General features: G+C 31.0%; 1 protein-coding gene across 1 annotated transcript in view; it reads left to right on the top strand.

Moving 5' to 3' along the window:
- Nucleotides 1-27,899, top strand: part of LOC106684632 (neuroligin-4, X-linked) — a gene marked incomplete at its 5' end in the record, with an annotated part of 248,080 nt that overhangs the window by 42,674 nt on the left and 177,507 nt on the right. Inside the window, 1 exon segment of the mRNA XM_067044636.1 lies at nt 11,798-12,053. Within this exon segment, the coding sequence (XP_066900737.1) occupies nt 11,798-12,053 (256 nt within the window).

Here is a 27,899-nt window from a genome sequence, read left to right as displayed (position 1 = left end):
GGAGACATAAGTTAGTTAACTCAAGTAACATTACAAAGGTGGCCAAAATTGGAAGACAGCGTGAAATACCCTCTCCTCCTTTGGGTAGCCTTAGGGGTATTACTTACTATTAATACAAACACTTTTAGCTAGTATTGGTCGATGTGGATGTCACAATCTCACAAGAGAAGATCACAACATCAAAAAAAATAAATAAATAAGAAGGAATCCTTCCCAGCTTTCCCGGAATTGAAAAAGTGGAGACACCTAGACTGACGGTCCTATATTACATTTGAAATATTTGCTTAAAACAGGAAGAGGAGATTTAAGATAGTCAAATCAGGCATTATTTAAAAAGTACCTGAAATCAGAAAACGGTGTGTTTTTTTGAATAATTTTAAAAACGTTAATTTTTGGATTAATTTTTAATTTAATAAATAGAAACAAACATTGAGATCCCTTAGACTCTTCCTCAACTTATCGCTGCTTTGCTTGAATAGTATCACAACTGAAAAAAAAAGTTTCGAATTTATTTTGAAATGGATATATTCCAAATATGTTAACGTAGACTAATGCTTCTTTGTGGTCTTTCAATAGGCTGTCCCAAAGGCTTAAGGATTTTTAATAAGTAACCTAAGTCTATATAATACATCAATATATCTATATTATACGTCAAATACGAAATAAAATATATTTATTGTGTCAGATGTGCCTTTATTCATGCAAAATAGAGACATGTGTCTATAATTTTATCTATGTGTTCCTGTTCTTAATGTGTTCCCTAAAATTGTATTTTAAAAATATTTTGTGTACGTTTGTTGTTGAAAAAGCTACTTTAATTTCGTTTCATATCATTCCAAAATATATTAAATTTTCTCAACATCGTGTGGTAGTGCAACAATTCTGATCAGAAGTGTATATCAAAAAAGAGGAATGTTTCCGGCTATTTTTCTGCTTTTTTTTTTCTCCTCTCTCGATAAAATGGAACTGTTTTTCTTCTAAATCTAAATGCAACATGAATTTAAGAGTAAATTTACTGATAGTTTATTAATTATTTAAATAAAGAATAATACGTTAGTGATTGTAATATTTGTAATTGTGATTGTGATGTAATAGTTTTTAAAAGAGAAATTCCGACAGAAAATGACATTTTTACGTTTACCCAAGCTATCAAAATATTGGAATAAATCATAGAAAGATAACATTACAATACATTCCTTGTTGATTTTACCACGAGTACGATAGTAAAGATGGTAAAACATTTTTCTCCAAATTGAGTTTCTGCAGGATGTCAACAGAGATATTTGATGTCATACAAATAGTCTGGCAAATAAAACGGTATGTGGAATGAGAAAAGGTTATATATTTCATATCTAACTTTAATGAATTTAAAATCTCCTATAGACAATAAAAATTGATGCTTTTTGCAACTACCTGATGCTTACTGGCACTAACCTGATATGTTAATTTCAATTAATTTCATTAAAACATAAAAAAAAAATGTGAATTCGTAGACAAAGAAATAATTATTCTTAATAAACACTTAAATATGGAAATAATTCTTACGACTCAATTCATAGAATGCTTCTGATAACCAAATTGAATCATCAAGATTGTACTTTCTCAGATATTCCTTTATATTTTTATGGTGCAAAAAAAATTGTTTATTTATATAAATTAAAATTAATAATTATTTGATTTTATTGACGAAAAAATTGGGCTATATGAAGAACTAATTAACATAATTTAGCCTTTATTAAAATGTTTTTTTGGTACTTGATTTGAAAATATGTTCTACATAAACCCAATATAACTAGGACTTTTCTCATCAAACTATATATGTCTCCTCAATACTAAGTCTGTCATTATCAACTGAACAAGTAAGTGGAACAAAAGTCGATGTAAAAGAATGATTTTTTTTTTAGGTCAATATTATTTGAGCTTAGTTGGAAGGAAAACATTATAATACAGATTGTATGCTATCAAAAGATAAATTTTACAAGATCATTTACCCCGGAAAGCAAAATGCAAATAAAAGTAAAAAAATAGTTTTATATTTTGCAAAAAAAAATTGTTGATTATATCAATATATACATAAATATAAGCTATATATATAAGCTGAAACTTGGGTTATAAAATACAATTTTAGGGAACACATAAAAAATAATTAAATGTTCACTGGTGAAATAAAATTATAGACACATGTCTCTGTTTTGCATGAATAATAGCACATCTGATACAATAAATATAGTTTATTTCGTATTTTACGTATTATATAGACTTGGGTTACTTATTGAAAATCCTTAAGCCTTTGGGATAGCCTATTGAGAGACCATTGTTGACAAAGAAACGTCAGTCTACGTTAACATATTTGGAACATATCCATTTCAAAATAAATTCGAAACTTTTTTTTTCCAGTTGTGATACTATTCAAGCAAAGCAGCGATACGTTCAGGAAGAGTCTATGGGATCTCAATGCTTGTTTCTATTTATTAAATTAAAAGTTAACGTTTTTAAAATTATTCAAAAAATTCACGCCATTTTCCATATGTTATAATGGTTATATTTCAACTAATCACAAGTCATTTTTACCTAAGAACTTATTTAATGCATTTACATTAACTTTTTCTCCACTAGATTTTATGTACAGCCCACTGTGCAACGCTAGGTTAATAAGTTTAATATACAATCCGGTTATATAACATTAATAATGGCAGAAATACTTGTTTCAAGGCGTTGGGAAACCACGAACCTCATTATAGTTGCAATATTACAGAGCTGTTTGTTGGTTATAGGTAAAACACTTCTAAAAAAGTTCTAACCCTATGTGGAAAATACACCAGTGGTGAAAATTAAGCAGGGTTATATATTTAATACATTATAAGCAAATAAATGTTGAAGGCTGTTTGAATATTCAGAGATTGTTTGTCTACAATCGGTTTATATTTAATGTCAGTCAATCTCTTTATTCTAGTATCCAATTGTAGCAATATAAATGTTATCAATATTGACATTTAGAATTACAGCTCACAACTACTTATAACCTTTATTAAAAGAGGCTCATTACAATGAATTCAAACGTAATTACAACTTTAATTTTATTGAAGTTTTGATTGACTATTACAAAAATCAAATTCAAGTTTCTTCTTTCTAGTGTAATTCTTTTTGTGTATCTTTTTCCAATATAGACTCTATCCACATTGTTGCCCATTTTTTGAAATATTGTAAAAAAAAAACTTGGAAGAAGATAGTTGAACGTATGTAGTAGATTGAAGAAAGATAGTCCTATTGGCGGTCAAGAAAACTATTTAATCTTAAGGAATATTTCCTCCCACTTTGCTGGGCTTCGTTAAGGCAAAATGAAAAAAACAAGATAGAAACGTTATAGAATTGACAATTGTTATGTTTATAAAGTGCATAAAAAAGAAATAATAACAATATAAGGAAGTATATATGTAGGTGGACTGGAAACAAGTTACTAATAAATACAACCAGCTGTAATAAAAGTTCTAAGTACATTATAACTATATTTACAAATATTTATAAAAAGTAGTCTTCTAAAATTTATTAATCTAGGTCTGTATTTAGAATTTTATCACACCTTATATCTTGGCTTTTCATTAAGCCCTGCGAAGTTTATTATTGTCAAACGTTGGTTAGCAATAAATAGTTTTCTTTTACTATTTTGATATCCTTATTGACTGCCATCAGGACTATCTTCCGACAATATAAAAAAAAATACGTTTATTTCAGTAGAGCTCCTGCAATGCTTTAAAAACTTTAAAGCAATGCTGGAGCTCGGTCTTCAAGAAGCGTGACTTCTTTGAAGAAGCATTACTACATAATGCAAATATGAAAAGCTGTTTTTATATACTAGTTACTATTTGGTTACAATATGAATAACTTATACTCAGAAAAGAAGGAAATTTTAAAATACTGAAATACCATACTTGAGTTTCCATAATGCGTGATAATTACTAGTTGATCGATTCCTTCTGTATTGCCCAATGAACCTGCAAACACGATAGGTTCCTTCAAATTCCATTGAATCTGTAAACATAATTGGTCGCTTTGAAATTCCCTTTCTGATCCCCTATGAATCTGCAAATATGATTGATTAATTTAAATCCCTTCTCACAGTCCATCGTGGCCATTCACCTCCCTGTTTTCGTTTACATATCTCCCATCTATAATCCAATTCATTCACTGTCAGTGTGTAACCACTATAAGTAAAGTTAGTTACTTAGCTAAGCTATTCCTTCTTCCTATTATTTAGCTTAGCTATTCCTTCCCTTAATTACTTAGCTAAGCTTCTCTTTCACCTTATTACTTAGCTATGTTATACCGTCTACCTATTACTCAGCTAAGCTATTCCTTCTCCCTATTACTTAGCTAAGCTATTACTTCTCCCTATTACTTAGCTAAGCTATTCTTTCTCCCTATTGCTTAGCTAAACTATTCCTTCTCCCTATTACTTAGCGAAGCTATTCCTTCTTTGCTAGAAGTATATTACATTGTTGTTCTAACATTTTCTTTCTTATTAAAATATAAATCTTAAGGTCTAATATTTGGTAAATAGCACTCAGAGCACCTTGCAACCTATACATCTATATATTTTCGCAATAATTCTCCATACTATGTACTTTACACACACATTTTATGGGACTTTGTTATATAAATTCAGAGGACCTTAAAATCTGTAATAGGTTGTTATGAAAATTCATATTTAAGGAATTCTCCGAAAGTGAAAAAAGAATATCTATTATATTTCTGTACATAATAGAATGAAATTATCATATTTATCTACTTTTATAGCTAGATAGCCTTTGGAAATGTGTCATTTATAACTAATAACTCAAAACAAACAGATAATTATGCGAGACTTAGTTATTTGGACTTTTTACATATATTTTTGTTGAAAACCCAAATTTTAAATTCTTCATAAACACAACACTCCTCCTTACAATATATTTGATAAAAAGGTAAATGAACGTAAAAAAAAAAAAAAAGCTATATGAATAACACTTATCAGAATAGGAGACATCTAAATACTATTTTACCCGGCTTTCATCTCGATTTCCATAACGAATGTTTCTTAATACCGCTGTTTACTTATCTTTTGTCTATTGAGAAAAAATAACCAAAGTAATTTATGAGTTGGAGCGCAATTCAAATCTATTTAATTTATCGTAGAGTAAATATTAAATGCAACATGGATCCCGAGATGTATTCTGAATTCTGAAGCGAATCATCCTGTATATTGCCGATCTCTTCGGTTCCTACCTGGCCATTTTGTATTCGTGAAATATTCGCCCTAGGGAACTGATCAAAGTGTGTTTGACTGGCGCGAGGCATTCACATATTTCCATTACAGCTAGCTTTCAAATCAGGAATGATTTATTGAAATGCGATTCATTAATATTTCATTGGGCAAGGACGGATCACCATACATATAGCCAGTCAGCAGAAACGGTTCATTTTATCCATCCACCGTCCCACCTACACTCCCACTGATTTATTGCATTTTGTATATTGCTCTCAACACAGTTTGTTACAATAACTGGATTTACCTTACTTTATTAATCTTACTTCATGCCACTTAATCAAAATGAAGATGAACACCGCGCTCATTTGAATTTGGAAAATATTATTGATCGTCCTTAACTCTTTTTTCTCGACAGATTTCATTTCATTCTTGATATACTAAATATTGGGATATATTAGATTGGGTTTCAATTTAACTTTTTTTTGTTTTAATATTTATTTATTACTATTTAAAACTCTACATAATAATAAATTTAGTAAATCTGATCTCAGTTAAATTGGAGTGTAGGCGTGTAGAGAAACCACCCATTAGCAGGTCTCGTGGCCATCTTCTTGTCAGGCGCCTCGGAGAATTCTCAGGAATGGAAGAGGAAGCAAGGTTAGAGACTAGTGGGTTTGGGTTGTTTGGGGGTTTATAATGGAAGGAGTGATATCTGGTTCGGGCCTTTATGTATGATTTTATTTGTTACAAAGTAAGGAGCATTATGGATTTTACGAAGGATTTTGGATTGCAATGATTGGATACGAGAGGAATTCGAAGATTTAGTGGAGCCCCAAATCTCAACTCCATATGTCCAGATTGGCCTAATTACAGTCATGTAGATCAACCTTTTGTAATGAATTGGAAGTTTAGATCGTTTGTCTATAAGTGCTGTAAAAGTCGAAATAGACGTGCAGTTTCCTGTCTGAACTGCACTATAAGAAATACTGTTCTAAACGGATCTAAGATTTTCGTTATTATAAAACGCAACCAGTTTTATGGTGTGTGTATATTTCACTGAAACATTAACCCTTTGATGGTGATCTTAAATTTCAAAATAACGTCAATGTTTAAATTATTTTGAGTTTTAATCAGGAGTTATTTTAAGCCATTAGATGACCTACATGCTTAGTCATAGACATGAAGTTACTGCACCGGTATCTATCTAGAGAATAATAAAATTTTTCCTTATTTTGTATATTCTGCATTATAATTAACTTATTTTCTCGTTTTCATTTACATAATCAAATTTCACATTTTTTCCATCCATCATCGTCAAAAACAGTTTAAAGCATAAATTGCTTAGGTTAGTGATGAATATGGTTATGGATTTTTTTTCTTACCTCCTGGAACAAAGAAAAGGCATATATATATACATACATATACCGGCTCATGGAGAGTGTTATTTATGTGATAATATCTGTTTCTATGGGTCTGAAAATTGAGCGAAAGACGTTCAATCATATGGTCACGTTCCTAAATTTAAGAAAATTTATAATTTTATTTAACTAAACTAGGTTTAATAAAATTGGAATCTTCCTTCAAAAGACGAAAACGTAAATTCGTATTCTGATCAATAATAACATTATTTTTGTTTTTGTTTTGCGACTTTATAAAAGATATATATTTAAATCTTCTGGTAGTCACTCAATAAATAGTACATGTCCCGTTCTACAGCATCGCCGACCAATCTACATTCTGCTGTCAGGTGGGACAGATCCACAACGAAAACAGGACCTTAATTAGCCACAATATTGCCTGAGTCCTGCTTCACATCTCACATACTAAACACATTGAATTACGGGTCAGGTATCGATCACTGTACCATTTGTTATATATTTATATACAAAATATATGTGTATATGGAAAAATATAGTGTAAATTGATGTATATATATATATATATATATATATACTTACACTCACACAAGATATTTAAAAAACTTTTTGCAGGCTATTCTGCCCAGGTCACTAGTTTCAGTTTAAATTATCCTAATGTGTCACACTATTATCAATATTGAAACATTCCTAGGAATTGTTGTAAGGAAGGTTACAAATATTGTTATGATAGCAAGGTGTAATAGAGTTAAATTGATTATACTTAAAATTTTTAATATTAATGATAGAGTGGCACGATATGGTAATTTTAACCGAAATAATATTTTATCTAAATATTTGATGTGAATATAAATTGTTATTTAAAATTGTCCTAGAGGCCAATTGTCTAAATGGCCGAACCAGTTGACTTTGGAGGAAATAAAGAATGTTTTTTAGGCTTTAATTTGGATGTAATTGATTTAAGAAATATTTTTTTTATTTACCCAAAAAAGTAATTAAAATTTTGTTGACTATGGTATTTTTATTCAAATGTGAACAAAGAGAGTTGAATATTCTTAGCGTAAATACGGGTACATATCACAAATGAAGACTTTTATTTTGTTTAGAATATTCCATTGATTGGACCAGCCTGTAGAAGGACAACAGTAGAAAAAGAAACACCAAGCTACGGTAAAATTTCTGGGACATGTCCAAATAAAAAATAAATTAAAACTTTATTCTATTTTTTTCTTATTTATTTATTATTTTATCGGAACAACATAGAGCCCAAAACGCTTTTGCCCACTATATTGAAACCTTTTCTTTTGTGGAATGTACTACTATTCACTATTCAAGCAACTTATTTAGTTAGTTAACAAGTCAGTTTTTCCATTGCAGACTTCTCATGGACTTATTAAAACCCCTAACACTATATATGCTGAAAAACGAGAGAAGAAATGAGAATGTAATTTGATATTCTTAGAATATTAATTAGTTTGCAAAAGTGTTAGGTAATGCTCTGTTGGGAAACTTCACTGTCAGGTATTGTTTTGTTGTTCCGAAAAAACATTAATTAGTTGCTAGAAAACCTTAATAGGGCCATCCCTGAAAGGTTTTGAATATACCAGCCTGCCCCCTACCTTTTCTTGTATAACAACATCAATATATCCATAACATTATTAATATTTTAACATGGTATATACAGAAAGTAGAGAATCCAGCAGTTTTTTCCCCGTTGCCATATTCTATCCTAATTATGGGCTCGAACTAGAAGAAAAAATTTATAGTTTGTTGAGGTGGAGGTAACTAATATAAATCTGGCTCTTGAAAAGAATACGACAGTTTGAATCATCAACATCCGGTCATCAACGTCAAACCCCATTCATATATACATTTAGTTACTAACAATAGTAACATACATACATTCATAGTGATACGTTCACTATCTATCAATTGTTTTGACTACTACTTACCGCCTATCCGATATATGTATATATATATTATTTTATTTTATATTATTTTGATCATGAAAAATTTCGACAGAAATACATCTTTTGAGGTTATAAAAACTTTGTTTCGCAAATTACCTGTGTTTCTTGTTATATAAAAAAGTTATTTTAGGCGGGTACGAAACTACCACATTATAGACATCATTTTCTCAAAAACGACTCTAACGATTTTGATAAACTCGTCTGAATTAAATGGTCTACAAATTAGTCTTATTCTCACCAGACGAGCGTTACCGACTGCATTACTTCTTTTATCTGTCGTATTCTTTTCAGGAGCCAGATTTATATTAGTTATTTTCACCCCAAGGAATTATAAAATAGGAATTCATCGCAACAGAGAAATAAAAATTATTTGTTACAATTTTTTTTTTTTATAATCACAAAAGGCAACCAATCTATACAATACATTGGGTCATATCTATGAATAATTAGTGAAAATTATGTCATGCGCGCACCGTACTATATTTTCTTTTCTTTCGGTTCGAGCCGATAATTAGGATAGAATGAGTAAATTAAAAATTATTAAAAATGATATCAAGCCCTGGGGTATCTCCAGTCACAAATGCCGTAGGGAGGAGGTAGACTCAGTAGACCAGGCTGAGAATAGGTCACACGAGGCTCACCCACTCCTATCTTATTTCAAAAGAAACCCCTCCGAACTGCAAAAATAATCTGACAATAAGCCATATTTTCCAACAATGCCGATATTTCACACCACACCTCAATAGCTTAGGACTAACCTCAGATATTTCAAAAACCCTTGGAGATGATGATAAAACAATAGAATTAGTGTTTCAGTTTCTAAAATCACAACATTTACTGATAAAATATAACATTGAACGGAAGAAAAAAATAATAATAATAAAATAAATAAATAAAATTAATAATCAAAATTAATAAAATAAATTAATAATCAAATAAAAAACTAAATAAAATTAAACGAATATAAGCAAAATTAAATAGAATACAAATGGCGTTGATGACCAATGAAGTTTGGCGCCACTAAACAAAAAAAAACTAGGATAGAATATGACAACGGAAAAAAACTTCTGGATTCTCCACTGTCTGTTTATACCTTGTTAAAATATCAATAATGTTATGGATATGAGTATATTGATGTTGTTACACAAGAAAAGGCAGGAGACAGGCTGGTATATTTAAAAATTTTCTGGGTTGGTCCTATTAAGGTTTTCTAGGAACTAATTAATGTTTTTAGAACAACAAAACAATACCTGAAAGTGAATTTTCACAACAAAGCGTTACCTAACACTTTTGCGAACGAATTAATACCTGAGAATATCAATTTACACTCTCATTTCTTCTCTCATTTTCAGCATATATAGTGTTAGGGTTCAATTAAGTCCATGAGAAGCCTGCACTCGACAAACTAACTTGTTAAATAACTAAATAAGTTGATTGAATAGTGAATAGTAGTACATTTAACAAAAGAAAAGGTTTTAATATAATGGGCAAAAGAGCCCGAAACGTTTTTCGGATAATAAATAAATAAGTTTTAATTTACTTTTTATTTGGACTTGTTCCAGAGATTTTACCGTAGCCTGGTGTTTCTTTCTCTACTGTTGTCATTCTACAGGCTGGCCCAACGCTGCAAAAAACAAACCAGTCTACGCTACAATCAATGGAATATGCTAAACAAAATAAAAATCTTCATTTGTGATATGTGTCCGAATTTACGCTAAGAATATTCTACTCTCTTTGTTCACAATAAAAATTCCATATCTATAGACAACAAAATTTTAATTACATTTTTGGATGAATATAAAAATATTTCTTTAATAAAATCAATTCTTTATTTCCTCATTGTCAACCGTTTCGGCCAATTCGGCCATCCTCGAGGATAATCTTAAATACCAATTTTTCATAACCATTACCATTCACCATTCATAACATACCATTCACATAAAATATTTTAAAAACCATTTGCAGGCAATTCTGCCAAGGTCATTAGTTTCGGTGAAAATTACCATACTGTTATACTCTATCATTAATATTAGAACTATTAATTATAATACATTTAACACTGATACACCTTGCTATCATAACAATATTTATAACCTTCATTGCAGTGTAAAGTTTTAATATTATGAAAGCGTGACACTATTGGGTAATTTTAACTGAAACTAGTTATCTGGGCAGAATAGCCTGCAAAAAGTTTTTTAAATATTTTTTTGTGAGTGTATCAGTCCTTAAAAAGTGAAAAGATTAAACATAAAAATGATATGACGTTGCATTTTCCTACTGCTTTGGATAGTTAAGTCCTATACTAAAGTCAGTTGCTGCGCTTGTTATCTAACATTTATCACTATAATCTAATGAAACATCTAAAGTTAAAAATATTTACAAGTTAGTTTCCAAAAAAATATTACAAAATCAGGAATGTGATGAAATATAGTTTTATGAACTCATACCAATCTTGAACCGGTCACGAATTATTAAATCATGTTGAATTTAGATATGTGGGATCCGAGAAAGTTTTGAAAATTGAATGAGACGCCAGGTCTCTATTTCTAGCGAAAACCTCATCGTGAAGCCATCGAACCATATAATACAAGATCCTGCTTGAGAACATTCGAATGCATTTTTCGTCCTATAGGCGGTTTGTTTACTAAGGGCTATTGAAGTGAAAAATAAAAAGGGGTTGGATTAGAATTCAGAAAGCTAGAACTGGAACGAATTAATGTGAAAGTTTAAGAGTGAAAGGTTAGAAGATGAATTAATAATGGAAATATGGTTAAGGCATTATAATTCATGGCCAGATTTAGGAGTATTTAACTACGCATGTACTTATTATTATGAAATTCTTTTGTCAAATGAATCGTTATGGACCATTATCATCTTCATGGGAATCACAATCAATCTAAAATCGATTTTTGTAATTTATATTTTGAAATTTCTTTCTGTTACACAGTTCATTTTCAAAATAAACCAATTACAATTTGTGATATCCTAGTTTTATCTATAGTTTTATTCATTTTTGTTCCTGCGCCTCTTCAGCTAGAAGTGAGGTAACTGTTGTTAAAGATTTTTTTGAGGTTCCATGTATTTTTAGATGTTATACCTTTGGAACCTTTCAATTGTAACAATGTGAGGACCATTAGCAGTAATTTAATTTACAACAATACAAATGTTATTTAACTTATACATGGCTGTCATCTATCTATTGACAGGATCCTAAGGACGTTCGTTCGAAACTCCTATTTCTTCCACCTTAATGAGATCTTCTCGACGCTGAAGAACGAATACACGGATTGGGAGCGGCCTACCCAGAACCCCCTGTCCGTGCGGGACGCGACCCTGGAAGTGCTGTCCGATGGCCACACAGTCTCTCCCCTCATCAGGCTGGGCCACCTCCACTCGGCGTCAGGGGGAAGGACCTACTTCATGCACTTCCAGCATCTGTCTTCCGAGGGCGACTACCCACAGGTAAGTGAGATTTAAAATACATAATTAAAAATATATTTATTTAGTCTCAAGCCTCTCGGACCTTCTGGTTGATTCTAGCGTTTGCAGTAGTGAGATATTACTCACGAATGGTTACCAATACACTACTGCAAATGACTCAATATTTATTAATAAAAAAAATTCGTAGCATAAATGTATACGCACTCTTCTTGAATCACCGGCAAAGGATTGCTAATTTCTTCTGGTACCCTTCCTATTGGTTGTTCTCCTCTTCTTCAGCCTTCAAGACTAGACCCATGGCCATCTTTCAACCCAAAATAAGATCCTCGAACTACCGGAAGGTCGTTGTCCATACTTCCTGTAAATCCTGTAGATCGTATACTTTCCGAACACCAGAATTGGGCATTGTTTAGGAATGATAAAACAACTCTCTTTTTTGTTGAACGCGGGGATGGTGGACACAAATAAAATGTTTTTACTGTTCCTACTGTTTTATTAGTTACGGTTAAATAACATGAAACGTTCTTACTGTAATGAGAACAAACAACTCAACAAAGCTTGACAGCTAACCAACTGCCAACTGTGACCACTGGGCGTTAGACCAAGTACACAACGGTTAGAGAACTACAATTGATATATTCACGGTTTGCCACAGAGCAACATGTATACAATAAAAATTGAATTTTTACATATATCTCAGTTTAACATTTTTATGTAAAGAAAGTAGGAGCTAAATATATCTATTTCCGAGCATATGGTGTTATTCACTTTATAAGCCTTATATATTTGTCACAGGTTCTCCGTTTCCTCACTGCGCTGACTTTCACGCTAGTTGCAAGCTAATCAATTTGATTATGGTTGCTAAAACCACCATAATTGTTCATTCGTGTGAAGGTTTTTGTAGATTATGAAAAGAAAAAACATTTTTACCTATAATAACTCAATGCGTTAATCATACCAGAAAACATGCTATCCCCAACACTATATAATTCGTCATACGAGGTGAGTTATAGAATTGAAATTGCAATGCGGTTTAAGATGCACTTCATTTACTTTACATGGAGAGTGAAAATAGAGAAACTACTATGCACAATCAATATTTACAAAGTAATATAAACAACTTGTTTCCTAACGTGTTCTCCGACTACTCTATTTTACCGTTCTTCTAAAATATAGAAAATTATTACATTCTCAAACGTAAGGAGATATTTACACGCAGTATGAGAAGATGGGGTGTGATACAAATAGAGGACAGGGGTATGTAGAAGATTTGAAAGTAAGAACAAAGGTAAGCAACTGACGACGGTCTTCTTTGGGAACCATTATATCAAGGTGATAGTTGCATAAAACACGTACTCTTGCATTGGGAGTGCTTGAGTTCACGTAAGTAACGAAAGACCCTTTATATCCTTCCAAGGTGTTTTGTAGTATATAAATTGTGGTATATAGAAACAAGTTACTATACAATAATCATGGAATAATTTCCATCACGTTTTCGGAGCTGGAGCCCACTGTGGGGTGCCTCCAAGAATGATGTACGCCTTTTAATTTACGATGTACGTCTGATGTATTCTGAATCCTGAAGAGGGTTAAAACTCAGTATTCCTTTATCTATTGCAATGCAAGTTTAAAAACTTGATTTATTCTTCCACAATAGTTTGTGGACTATGCCTTCACACGCTCTAAGTGCTGTTATGGGGATGATCCTCACAGATTCCTGGTCAGGAGCGATAACACTGCTAAAACCTAATCGTGTAGCTTACCTTCGATTACCTAGTCATTAACGTTGTTTACATACCATCTGTTGGTATAGCCCTCAAGCAAACTGTGTGTTAATTTCATGATAACTGATGGTCCTATAATCTTAGTATGCTTTTTTATTTCTGCTAAAAGTTTTTATTTTAATTTTTTAATGCGTAATTTAAAAAATAGGATAAATCAAAAATGGATTATTATTGTATATATAAATTTCACTTCAAAAAGTTACTAAGCAATACTAACAAAGATTTGGTAATAGTAGTGATATTAAGCAATATAAGATCGATCAGACAATAAACATTTCACATTTTGGCTTTTAATCCATTCCTATTGGAATTCGAAATATTTTGTGAACTAATCATGGCGAATTTTAAATATTTATTAAAAGGTGAATTGGTTGATTGAGTTTACTTGAGTTGGTGCCTAATCAATTTAATAGTATAATATAGATAAATAATAGATTATTTATAGCATTTATGTGCTTATTAATAACAGAAATATTAAAAATTTCATTAAATTATGCGCAGTTATCACTAAGCATAAAGATTATTAATTTTAGTGAGAAAGAAGACTAGATTTTAGTAAATTTATATTTTTTATCATAACACTAAAATAAAACAATGACTAACATGGCTAAAATAATGGATAATTCTTGAGAGCGCCCTGAAATGTGGTATATGATTGGACAAAATAGGTTATAAAAGTCTTTTACAGACTAATAAACATTTTGAATTGGATTTGGCCCTTCTAGCAAGACATTTATTCCTCAAAGTGGAATAAAGGAAATCTCCAGAAAGAGCTATTAAAGTACCATAAACAAAGTTTGAAAATGCTTATGGTATGTTTATTCTAGATTTCTTAAACAATGTTTTTCATAATATATTAATTATTTTTAACTACATATTTCTATCAAATAGTAATCATATTTATATAAACAGAATTAAATGCCATCAACCAAACCAAGGTTCTGACTCACAATTGTTAAGTCAAGTACTTCCAACAAATTCATTTGTTGCACGTGTATTCTAGTATTATCAATATTTCACCATTTTCTCCCTTTCCTTATCATATCACTTCAAGTTATATAAAGTCCACATATCTGTATTTATAGAATTAATTAGTATGTCGGTGTAAATTTGACATTATTCGAATATTACCAACTTACCATTCTTTAAAATAAATTATCAGTTACTATTTTATTTTTTCCTCTAATTTTTCATTTATCTTGTTGGCTCCAAAGTCATTATGCATATAACTAAATACTAACATTGTAAGCGCGGGGATAAAAATATATCAGAGCTGCTAATCATGAAATTTAGTTAAAACTTAAACTAGCAGAGGAAATGTTTTACTTCATTTAGTTTTTTTCTCCCTTGGAACCCAAACAAGAAGAGTAGAGCTCCTATTACGAGGGAGAGTCGTTAGGACTAAGATGCCTTCGGTAGAATTATAAACTCACCATCCCAGCAACATTCAATTCTTATTAGACCTCTTTGTTTTCTTATTAAATTCTGAATGTCCTGGTTCCACTTCCAACTTTTCTCCACACCATCTCTTTTGAAATTAGTACAAAGATTGAAGTTCTGACAGGGATCTTATGAGGGAAATTCTAGCGCTATCACGAATAAGCTGAAAATCATAAATAATGCACAAGTTTTGCAGACAATTTTGAATAATCAAATTCCTTATAGAATCTTCAACTTCGTAAAATCTTTAGTTTTCTAGTCATAAAAGAAAAACTTTTATATTATTATATTACATATTATATTGTTAAACCAGTGGCTGGCGAGGTGACATTAAATTCATTCAGAAAAAAAAGGCTAAGAATATTTTTTTTTTCAATCTTTTTAATTGAAACGGCATCACGGACCAATAATTAAACTTAATATATGAATTAAGTGTGCATAAACGAAATTTAGTATATGTTCAAAAAAATTATACTACATTAATGTTGCACACAATGTTTACTGTTCGAGAATCTTTAAATTTCTAGTTATGAAAGAAAAATTTGCCTGTTATCACAATAAGTAATCTGCACTTTTATTTCATCTCAATGATTTAACATAAATGTTAGTTTAATTTCATTTAGATTCACTCATCAGTAACTAATTTTGGAATAAAAATTACCTGATAATAACTTTTTTAAAATAATTATTTTCTCATACATTTCATTCATCATCTGAGTTTTTTTTCGAGGAGTTGGAAAAGTTTTCCTAAAAAAAAGCTATTGATTTTCAATAAGAAATCCAATTTACAAATATAGCAATCTTGGAGCTTTATTTATATATTTATTTTTCGTTCTTTGGCTCGAATAAGAATTCAGGTGATATTCTGTTGCTGTGAAAAGATTAGTAGTCTGTAAACTCTGCACCCCTCTTTTCCACTAGATATCCCATATCACATGCTTCTTACGAAGCTCATTAATTCTATTAGGTTTGCTCTAGAAATATCTTCAGGTTCCACTCTGTCCTGTCCCAGGTACTATAGTCTTCGGAAGGCAAGGGCTTCACATTCACTTAAAATGTGCTTGTGCCTTTTCTTCGTCTTCTATACATAGACGATAAGTGGAATCCTCCACCAGCCTCATCTTCTTAAGAATCATTTATTTATTTAATTGGCAGTGGCTCGTGAGGAGCCTTGATATCGTCCTCAGTTCATTTCTGGTAAGGTTAAGGTAGAACATTGATATTTCAATAAAAAACTTGGGCTGCTTCACGACTGGTTCAGAATGTTTCCTTCTCTTTTGGTTCATAAGAGTCAAGCACATTTTTTATTGCACCAGATATAATGCAATATGGGTCAGAGCCAATTAGCATTATTTCTGATCTCTTCCTTGTTAGCGTGTGTGCCATCACGTTTCCTTCAATCCCCTCATGTCCTGAAGTCCACATCAAGGTCAGTTCATTGCCTATGGCTAGTTCCTTTAGTAATTTCAGACTAGTCCTGACTTTATCTTATAGGGCATTATTGCTTTTAAAGCATCATATAATTTTCTGATATTATATAAATCAGTTTTTTTTCCTTTTGGATTGTTTTTAATATTTTCTATTCCCGTTATTTCTTGGTTCACCGACAGTTGGATATATTCCCATTGCTTGGTCCTACAACCCCAGCCCCTGCTTTTCCTTGCTAAACTGATCCATCTGTATACCAGACCAATACGCCCTTCCCAAATTTATGGCCTCCTTGCCTCCATATCTGTGTGTCTGGAACACATACTTTGAAGTTTTTCACAATCAAGTTTTTTGGGTTAATAGTCACTAAAAAAAAGAACCGTTTCATCTATTTATCATCATATAAACTTGTTAAATACATGTTAATACTAACTTTCAAATAGTTTTAATTAACTTATAACTATTTGTATCTATGTTTAAATAGATTTATTTATTTCTCATTCTTAATTAGTTATTTTCTATTAAAACAGTTTAAAAATTAAACGCATAATGTTTTAATTATGCACCGCTGGACTGGACCAAACATATACAATGGCCTGAGCTACATGAGCTCCCTGTTTGTTGTGCTCAGTGCCATGAGATAGCACTAATGAGGCTCATTACTCTTGTTTGCTCAACGTTCATACATACCATTTGCTTCCCTAATCACCTTTGTATACATGATTTTAGCTACAGCTTCTCTCATAATTCTTCCATCAGCAATTATGAATATTTAATTTTTTTTAATAACAATTATTTTTTTTTAATTTAATGTTATTTAAAATTGTCAACTTTACTTTTAATATCTATGATTTTTTTAAAACTCAAGGACTGATATTGTTGCTTAACTAGAAGCTGACACAACAAAAAAAACCTTGATTTAATTTAGAATTGGGCGTATTCCAAAGATAGTACTCTGGACCGCGGCTTCTCCCTTTACTGAGGTCATACTACTTCCTGTAGATATAAGAGTGGTTATAAATCAATTCGAGTCTATTTTACAACCTATGAATTGCTTAAAAAACAAAATGTGAGATATGCCACTATTCAAGCAAGGCAGAGATATTATGATCGTTCAATACACTATTTGCATTAATTAAAATTCCTGTATCCTGAGTCTATAGACTGCGTTTTCACCTATCAAAACTTAGACATTACCCTATATATCTCTCCTTCGAGATTTTAATAAATTTGGTACTTTCGCAAGTATGTATTTAGAAGCTCAACGAACACCTCAGTTTCAAAATGATAATAATCTATACCAAGGAAATGACTGGAGAGTAAATTTGATTAACTGAGATAAACCAAGGGTGTGCTACCTACGTGGAAGATATTAAATTTTAGAGAAACAAATTCATACCACGAGGTTTTTCTGTGAGTTTTATGAAGAATAAAAATACTTAACCAGTTTCTGGTCATATCCCATTTATATATAGATGCAAATAACGATCCCACTAATAATCAAGCTTTTCTAAAATTAGCCATTTCTTAAACTAATTAGATTCTAACCCATTGCTGGTTCCAGGTTAAGTGAAAAAAAAAGAAAGTAGACTGGTCAGAATCTGGCCACTATTGTCTTATTCAATTGCTGCGTGAATGCATTGTTACAAACATCGAGTCAAATAATAATTGCTGAAGGTTTTTACAGCAAAAGTAGCAGTTGTAAGAAAGGAACAATTCAAGAGGTTCCAAATGGTAAAAAGGCTGGAAAGCAGAGGTATAGATGGTTCTAAGTATGTATGGTCAGCATGCCTTTGGAAAACTGAAATTGATGAAGTGAGCATTTTGTCCAATTGTGCCGGGAAGGCAGATTCATTCGTCCATAGCGTCTGAGAACAACGGTCAAGCAATACGAAAAAATGTTGCTAGCGAATAGAGCTTTATTGTCATTCTCGTAAGCACTCCTAGACAGATTTATTGCCAGAGTTGTTGAATGATATCGGTCTGGACCATGCAAAGCAGCGGGGATTAGTTGCTAGATACGGGGCTACCAGCATTTATTGTAGAAGAATGGAATACGTATTTACAAAGTAGTATTTCACTAGAACATCCATTACAAAAGCTTTTAATAATGTAAGCCACAAAGTATTCAACAAAATTTGATAATGGAACCTAACTTGTATTTTAGACTCAAAAAATTATCTGAGAAAAAATAACTTGTAATAATAATAAAATATAATTAATTTGTATCCAAGTTAAGTCTCGAAAAACTGTTTATTATTTCTTTTAAAGTTCTTAGTTTCGGTCAAATTGGCCATTTTCATGTAAAATATAAATTTTCACCTCACATCCAATAATAAAAAAAAAAAACTTTTTGTAGGCTATTCTCTCCAGGTCATTAATTTCAGTAAAATCACCCCCTTTAAGTCATAAAACTTTTTTAATTACCGATTAACTTAACACTATTATCATATGATAATAATATGATATGAATAGTGATAAGCAAGTGATAATAGGTTTAAGTAAATCTGTAATTAGAAGTTTCATAATTAATTGGAAAAGTGACAAAATATTGTAATTTACTGAAATTAATGACCTGGGGAGAATAGTTTTGCGGGCTATTCTTAAGTTTTAAATTATTGGATGTGCGGTGTAAATTTATATTTAAGAATGTCCTTGATGATAACCAAATTTGCCGAAACCTCGGAATTTTAAAGAAATAATAAAGAGTGTTTTGAGACTTAACTTGGATACAAATTATATTTAAAAAATAAAAATCTGTCCCAAGAAAGTGATAATATTATATATAAAATAAAAATTAATGTAATAAAAAATGCAAACTTTAAGTAATTTATTGTCAAAATATTATTAATTATAGTTACTGCCAAAAGTCAGTCATATATTTTTATATTAAGCGCTATATTGTTTTTTTATATTATTCATATATTTTACCATCAATTAATTAATAAATTTTAGGTTTTATCAGGATGCAGGAGGAATATTAGTCTACTACCACGTACTTTTTATCTTATAACGACAATTTTATTATATAATATTCAGAAGGTGAAGGTAGCCCAAAACAATAGTTCAATTATATATAATATTTAACAATTATATTCTAGATACATTTACAACGAGGAGTTAACAATTGACCGTAGATTAATATAAGGAGAAGATGGATGGTACGTTTGAACAGAATTTCAGGTCTTCATCAGGACTAAAAAAAGAGATAACAACCATTACTATGAGAGACACAAAAATGAAGGAGAATAATAACTATAATACTGTACATAACAATGAATTAAGTAGAAAGTAGTTGATTTATAACAATAGAAGTATATAGTAGTAGACTGATACCAATATAAACTGAAATATAATATTATAAAATTAAGAATATGCAAAATAAATTATGAAAAATTAAAAACAGAAAGTGTTAAGGAATGAGGAAATAAACATAATGAAATTGAGGAAGAATATGTAAATTTTTCGTAATGGACTTAACAAAATAAGATTTGCAAGTAGTGTCTAAAATAATAAACGATTTCAATCAACATAATCAAATGTATGAAAGAAAAATGAAATATACAATATAATTGGAAAGAACGTAATATAGATGAGTAAAATAATTTACAGTTATATAGATGAGTAAAACAATATGCTAAAATACTCATCATAATAGTATATTTCATTTTCTATTGTTCTCACTCAACTACTTTCTACTTAATACATTGTTAGGTATATTTCCAATTTTGTTGTCTATTATTTTCCTTTATTTTAATGTTTTTTCTGAGTGATGGTTGTTATCTCTTTTTTCTTTTTAGCCCTGACGAAGACCTGAAATTCAGGTCGAAACGTCGATATAAATAAATAAGTTTTGATTAATTTTCTGACCGCACCCTCGGCATCTTCTCATAGATACATTTACCTACACTAATTGCTATATTATACTAACCATGCTGTTGGACCTTTAACTTTAAAATAAGACATTTTATATTCCGGCTCTCGGATTAGGTATATGATTTGTATGTATTAAAAGTTTTTGTTGAAAATTCATGTCCTTTGAAATATCTTTTTGTTCTTCATTACAGCAGTCTCTTTCTTTAAGCGCATCCTCGCTTTAATCGCTGAAGGCTATTTTCCCCTTTATTTTTTTCGAATCGGTGGAGATATTAGGGTCGGGAAGAGAAATATGGAAAGGAGGTAATAACGGTTGAGAAATCGGAGCTACGTGAGGTGAAAGCCGGCTTAGCGACTGAGCATGTCCTGCGGCCAGGTGCCCCTCTCCTTCCACCGCTTTGTACACAATCGTTCCTTTTTGTTGTGTTTTGTTCAAATCTTTCTTCAGACTTTCTGTTTTTTTCCGAACATGGTTTAAGAACACTTCCTATAGCAAATCTTTATTTAATTTCAAGCCAGATTAGTATAACTGAAAATGTCCTTAAGTGTCCTAACTAAACATATGAATAATACAACAACACATAATCCAGTGCTGGAATTGGATAACTAAAAATGTCGGCCAAAAGATAATTCAGGGCTGTGTCCTAACCAAAAATATGAATTATAAAATAACAAAAATTCAGTGCTAGGCTCTGGAAGAAAGAAGCCTCATTTTCTACTCTTTGTAATCAACTTGAATATTTAATTGAATTAACTATGTTAATGTTTACATTACATTAACAAAGACGCTGAAATAAATAATTATTTGATAAAAGCACATTTAATAAGCCACTACATGAAATATCGGTATTGTTTATTACCTATAGAATAATATATTAATGATAGAATGATTTTAGTCACTTTTTTCTTTTAAAATTAAAAATGCTCTTCAACGACAAAACTTCCCTATATCACACCCCTTATTTTCATTTCTATAATTATTTATTTATTTTTTTGCTTGTTTCCTCTTCATTTCTGAAAACATGTTTTTTTTTTTAATTTATGCAGGTTTATTTCATTATTTCGTTTTCAGTAGTATATATTAAGCGAAATGTTTAAACACTTTTGCTGTTGTGTTTGGTTCCGTAGTAACTCATTCCAGGCCATAAATTTCAGTTATTTTATTTTTTAACCCTGAGACATAAAACAAATTAAATAGCCGTGCTATCAGTTTCATCTACTCCTCACAGAATTTTAGTGACAATTAGTAAATTGTTTTTGTATGAAAAATAATTCAGGAAGAATTAATTTTTCATGTAGCTACATTTTTATCTTTAACACATACACAAACCGGCCCTCCAGTATCCATGAACATCTTAACAAATTACACGACAAAGAATGTTCTCAACTTTTCATCAACAAATGTACTAACTTCTTTTTATTAGAAAATTACATAACTTCGAGCACATACCTAACGCTCATCTCAGGTTTCATCAACTTCATCTTAATGATAATTTTATCATCTACTTCAGCGTTAATTGATAATACAATCTCGGCCATGCCCGAAGTTGGAAGATTAGATGTTAATCGAACTGAGTTCCATTCAAGTAAACTTAATTCAAAACTTGAACTCAACCGTTAATTTGCGATATTGCCTCTGAATGTCTCTAGTATTGATAATTATAGTTCTAAATCCAAATTATTGCAATAAGGTATATACTAAGACACCTTCCTGATTACTTGGTATACACATTGTACATTAGTAGTGCAAATAAAAAAAAAAAATATTTTTTGCGAAGTTCAATAATCTTCGACATTAATAAAACTTTGTCGGATAATGAACGAGGAACTTAATTATTAAATAAATAATTCAAATTTTATCCATTATAGTCTCAAAACATTTTATTTCTCTTATAAGTCCGACGGTTCGGCCATCTTCAGGGAAAATCTACTTAATACAACTTTGAAACCATATAATTTAAACAACTCTAACTTCATGCAGGCTATTCTGCCCAGGTCAAAAACATCAATATCTAATTAGTCAAATATCACTTAAAACAAAGTCAAAATCATTTATCAGCAGACACTATTCCTTAAACTTTTACCACAACAATGCTTGTACAACAAGTATTAATTGCTTGTAATACAAGTATTGTTGTGGTAAAAGTTTAAGGAATAGTGTGCTGATAAATGATTTTGACTTTGTTTAAGTGATATTTGACTAATTAGATATTGATGTTTTTGACCTGGGCAGAATAGCCTGCATGAAGTTAGAGTTGTTTAAATTATATGGTTTCAAAGTTGTATTAAGTAGATTGTCCCTAAAGATGGCCAGATTGGCCGAAACGTTGGACTTATAAGAGAAATAAAAGGTTTTGAGACTATAATGGATAAAATTTGAATTATTTATTAAAAAATTACCAGTCTCAAAAAAATATTAAGATTATAAATTAATTATTAAATTTCTTAGTTCCAAGAATTACTCAGGCATTCGTAAAATATGATAAAAATATTCGATTAACGTTATGCTTGAAATTATATTGAAGATATTGACTTTTTCGTTCAATACACATTGGAGAAGAAAATATTAATAGCTGGGTTAGTATATGTTAAAAAAAAAAGTGACGAATGTTAGTTGTTACATTTTTGATTTTTATTACTTTGTCCTTAAAACAACTTTGCTAAGGTTGTTATTGTACAAGCGAGTGAGGCAATTAAGTTTAACTTTTTATTATTAGATGTAATCAATTAATATATCATTAAATTTTAGTTGAAATTAATTTTAAACAAGATTGATTTACTGACAACTACTTCAGTGACAAGACCAAAAAAAAAATCACTGATGTTTTCTAAACCTTTTTCTTTTTGTAGCACACTAACAAAACTATAATTTTTTCTTGATATTTTGATTATTTCTTTGCATGCACATCATTGTCATGAGTCAACCCTTTGGGTTCGGATAGAGCCCTTCAAGGTCATATAGTTCGCATCCTTTAAAAGCGAAAAATCTGAAGGTCAAGTGTAAAAAAATCATTGCATAACCGTTGTTCAGAAAATAGTACTTTATTACAAAGTACTGAACCCCTGACCCTTCGTTTAAAGCGGTGCAGATTTTCATTATTTCATATTTGGAACTCTAATACTTATTGCCCTTGTTTGTGGTAACTTGTAATTATCATATTTTGATTAAAATTTAAAATCAAGTTTTGAAAAGCAAACTTGTTTTTACCATAATATTTTTTTAGCTTAAAATTCTATTTAATTTTTCCCCTAATTTGTTTTTCGAAGTAAAAATCAAAGCAGAGGTCTGATCATAGGCAGGCATCAATTCCGCCAGATGGGGTTAGCCTGGCGGCTGTACCCTATCGGGCTTCCGGTAGGATGGTTTCAAATCTCTTCTGCTTGGAAACTCGTCCGTTGAAAAGAAACTTCTGCATAGCTAGAAACCCTCATAAGTTTTTTTGATTGAAGAGCACTGGGTATGGAAAATTGACGGAAAACATGAAAAAGAAAAAAAAAACTGGGAAATAGAGGATTTTTTTTTGGTTTTAATTTTACGTAACATTCAAGAGTAAAATACTAGAACTCAGTTCTATGTAGGTTCACTATTATACTGCTAAACTATTTCAAGTATACCAAGTTCTAGGTATTCATATAATTTAAAACTTAAAAATAGTTTCCGAATTTTCTCCTCTTTTTTTGAATTGTTCTTACACACCGGTGTCACTATCCTCATCATCTGAGGAATCTGGATCATCATACCTTCTGTCGCCAAACAAAAGTGTATACACGGCTTGCTATTCGTCTGGATTAATCCAAATGATATATAAGTATATATATATATATATGATATATAAATTGATCAGTCCAAATGATTGTTCATTTTAAATTTTCTTCTTCCCAGGCATCAAAAACTGAAAAAAAGGGGGGAAACCAATGGTCACTCACCCGGAAGGACACTAGTATCAATTTGATACCAATGCTGTTTACTAATGGATAGATAAGGAAAATTTGATATGCTCGTGTATATGCTACTTACTACTAAAATAGTAAAAGTCTGGGTAAAAAAGTTGTAATTTTCCCAAATGGTTGGGGTAAAATTTGGTATCTATTGGTATTGGCATTGGTATTTACCAAACCCAATACCAAAATAATAACAGTGCGACAATCAAATAATTAGTAAAGAGTCTTACCTATAGAACCAGCCATGTGAAGGGGAATTTATGGGGAAAAAACTGAGTTATATAGCCAAACATGATTGTACAATACATCAAATCTAAGGGTTGACCAGCTTCATGAGGACGCCTCAAAATTAAGTGCTTTATTAATTTATTTATTTTTTAAATCGACTAAGAATAATGAATGACACTTATTTTAAAATTCAGAAGGCAGCAAAGTTAATTGAAGACCTTTTGTTGACCGTTGTTCTTACTAATTTGATACAATAAAAAAAAACCTAGGTTTCACATAAACATCTAAAAAAAGATTCCAAATAGTAAAAGAGTTCGGGAGAGGCCATTTATATTTTCTCAAGCTTCGCCCAAATGAAATTTGGTGTATTAAAAAAACACGCTATAACGGCAGTACGACGCAGTTTTTAACCATTCTGATTATATGAAAAGAATAATATATTATTTAAGTTTCAACCAAATTATATATAAGCAGTCCCAATGCTACATTGTTTGGGCAGGGTGTGTTCCCCCTCCCCTTCCAAGCTCTGATTATGAGTTGAAATTTTAGAAACATGTTTTACTTAGAGTAATAAAGTACTGTGCCGAGTTTCTATAAAAGATAATAATTTTTAAAAAGTTGCGATTAAGAGGGTTCATGAAAAGTGAACACATTGAAAAAAAAATAATAATCAGTGAAATATATAAACCGAATTAAAAAGAGTATCCACTGTGATATAATAACACAACATTTCTATAGTATTTTTTTTTCGAAAATAATTGACTTTTTAACTGTTTTGAAGTTTACCGGAGTTGTTTGGGGTTGCATATTAAATGCTTTTCACAACCAGTAGTAAACGGTCTGGGGTATTAATCAATATTTTCATATGAATAATACCTGAGTTTATTTTTTTTTTAATTTCAAAACTTTATTGATAATTACTACAATCTGACACAACATTCTTTGGCAATAGGAAATAGTGATAACAAAAAAAAATCATAATAAGATTAAAATAAAATATTATAAATAACAAAAATAAATAAAATCTCTCTCTAATGTTGTAAAAATAGAAGGATAAGGAAAATGAACATAATCAAACTGTTTACATGAAGAAAAAAATAATTACAATAAAAATAACTAGCCTTACTTACCTTTCTTTTTAAACAGATAATTAAAGTGAGTAGGTTGGTCGATGTACAACATGTCACAATATCACAAGAGGAGATCATAACACAAAATAGAAGTTTTTTTTTTATGTCGTTTTTCAATTAGAGTGGCTTTCTAAATATTACTCGATTTAAATACCTTAAAGTTTCATCTTCACATTTTAAGCTGATATTTCAAAAGTGATATTGGACCGTCGCTCCCCGCGGGTCTTAGCGGGGCGGGTCAGACGGGAAAGGATTGCACTTTTTTGTGTAATGATTTCCTCTTGTGAGATTGTGACATGTCGTACATCGATCAAGCTCCTCGCTATAACTGTCTCTTCGAAAAATCAGATAAGTAGGCTACCATGGAGGGCGGGAGCAGACAGTAAATAAAAGTAATAGAAACAGGTGATAACTGATCACATTCAGACTAAAATAAAAAATAAAAAAAATATTATAAATAACAATAATAAATATAATATATCTCGAAATTTTTATAAACTAAATGAGCATAATCAAACTGTGTATATAAAGAAAACAAAATAATAATAATTAAAATAAAAAATGGTCACTTACCACATTTACACTCTTATATACAATATTTACTCTATTGACCTGACGATCCCAGAGCCATCTATTCCCCACATATGAGGAGTAGAGCAGAACCTTTGGACACCCCAGCGCATCCCTCTCACTGCGTCGTTGGTAATGAGCCATTGGATGCTGGGCAAATGCGCTAAAGCCGTAAACATTCAACAACCTGCGCTATATTACTGAAACAGTTCTTTTCTCACAGCATCCAACGCAGGTCTAAGTACCTCAAATTACCGGTTAAGTTTTTCCATTCAGTATGTACGAACATAATTACTTATCTAAATCTTTTAATTTAGATCAGTTAGATCAGTTAATTTAAATAATCATACTATATGACGATATTTACATGATGTTTACATAATGATACAGTTGATTTACAGATATTTTCCTTTTAAATTTCATTAGGAATTAAGTTGCTAATAAATTTTTGTTGAGCTATTGCCAGGAAAGTTTCATTAGAGGGATTGACTCCAATTGAAGAGCTACATGTTCCTTTTAATCACTTCAATGTTTCGTTTAACCTGCGCTGCAGAACTAATGAGCAAACATTCAACTTGAGGACAAATATCTTTAATTGCCACCGAGCTACATTGGTCTACTTCTAACTACCTAGAACTTCAATAACATTCTTGTTTAGTTACACTGTGTTAGAAATAAACGAAATGCATCCAAGGACTATTCGAAATACACGGAGAAAAAAAGTATTGGAAATAATCGGATAATGATGAAAGGAATAAGTCATGTGAAAGGCTAAAGATACGAGAGGCCGTCAGTGGCTGGAGGCAGGAATGGAAATGGATGGCCGGGATGATATATCGGCTTCTCAGTCCGGTTGTCCGGTCGCTCCTCTTCAATCCAAAACACCCTCAATGTGTGCGAAACAATATCGACCAACGGTAGGAATTGCATGCACTTCAATTGCAACGAACTGACATTCAGTTGGGACGTTCCGCTCACAGGGGAGAGGGCTGTGTTAATTTGTGTACATGTTCAATAAGGTTAGTTAAAACCCAATCTCGTATGAATTAAGTAGTATTTTAAAATATTTTTAGCTCTAACCCTTCGTGGATTAGCTGTACTATTTAGATAGATAATTAACGGTAGGAACCAGAGCCGGCCAGGGCTAATAGAGGCTCTGTGCAAACCATTAACACTAGGCTCCCCTCATATTTTCAATGAACTCTATCTTTTAGTCTTGCCACCTCCTTATAATAAATCAATATGACCCAGCCTAAAATGTGAACTGTAGTTACTCTGTGTTTTTATTTCATCCTAAACTAAAGAAAAACTTTTAACTCAGTTTTGACTATTTCTTTTTAAAATTAAAGCAAATACCATACATTAGCTCTCGCGCTTCGCAACTGTCTAATTTCCTGGTTGAATCCTGAATATTACTGAATCAGTTAGAAATTGAAATATTACTTTAAGAAACGAATGAACGTTTTTGA

The sequence above is a fragment of the Halyomorpha halys genome, unplaced genomic scaffold (genome assembly GCF_000696795.3).
Source record: "Halyomorpha halys isolate HHAL.00 unplaced genomic scaffold, Hhal_1.1 Scaffold596.1, whole genome shotgun sequence".
Classification (NCBI taxonomy): Eukaryota; Metazoa; Arthropoda; class Insecta; order Hemiptera; family Pentatomidae; genus Halyomorpha; species Halyomorpha halys.
This window is presented reverse-complemented; position numbering and strand designations above follow the sequence as displayed.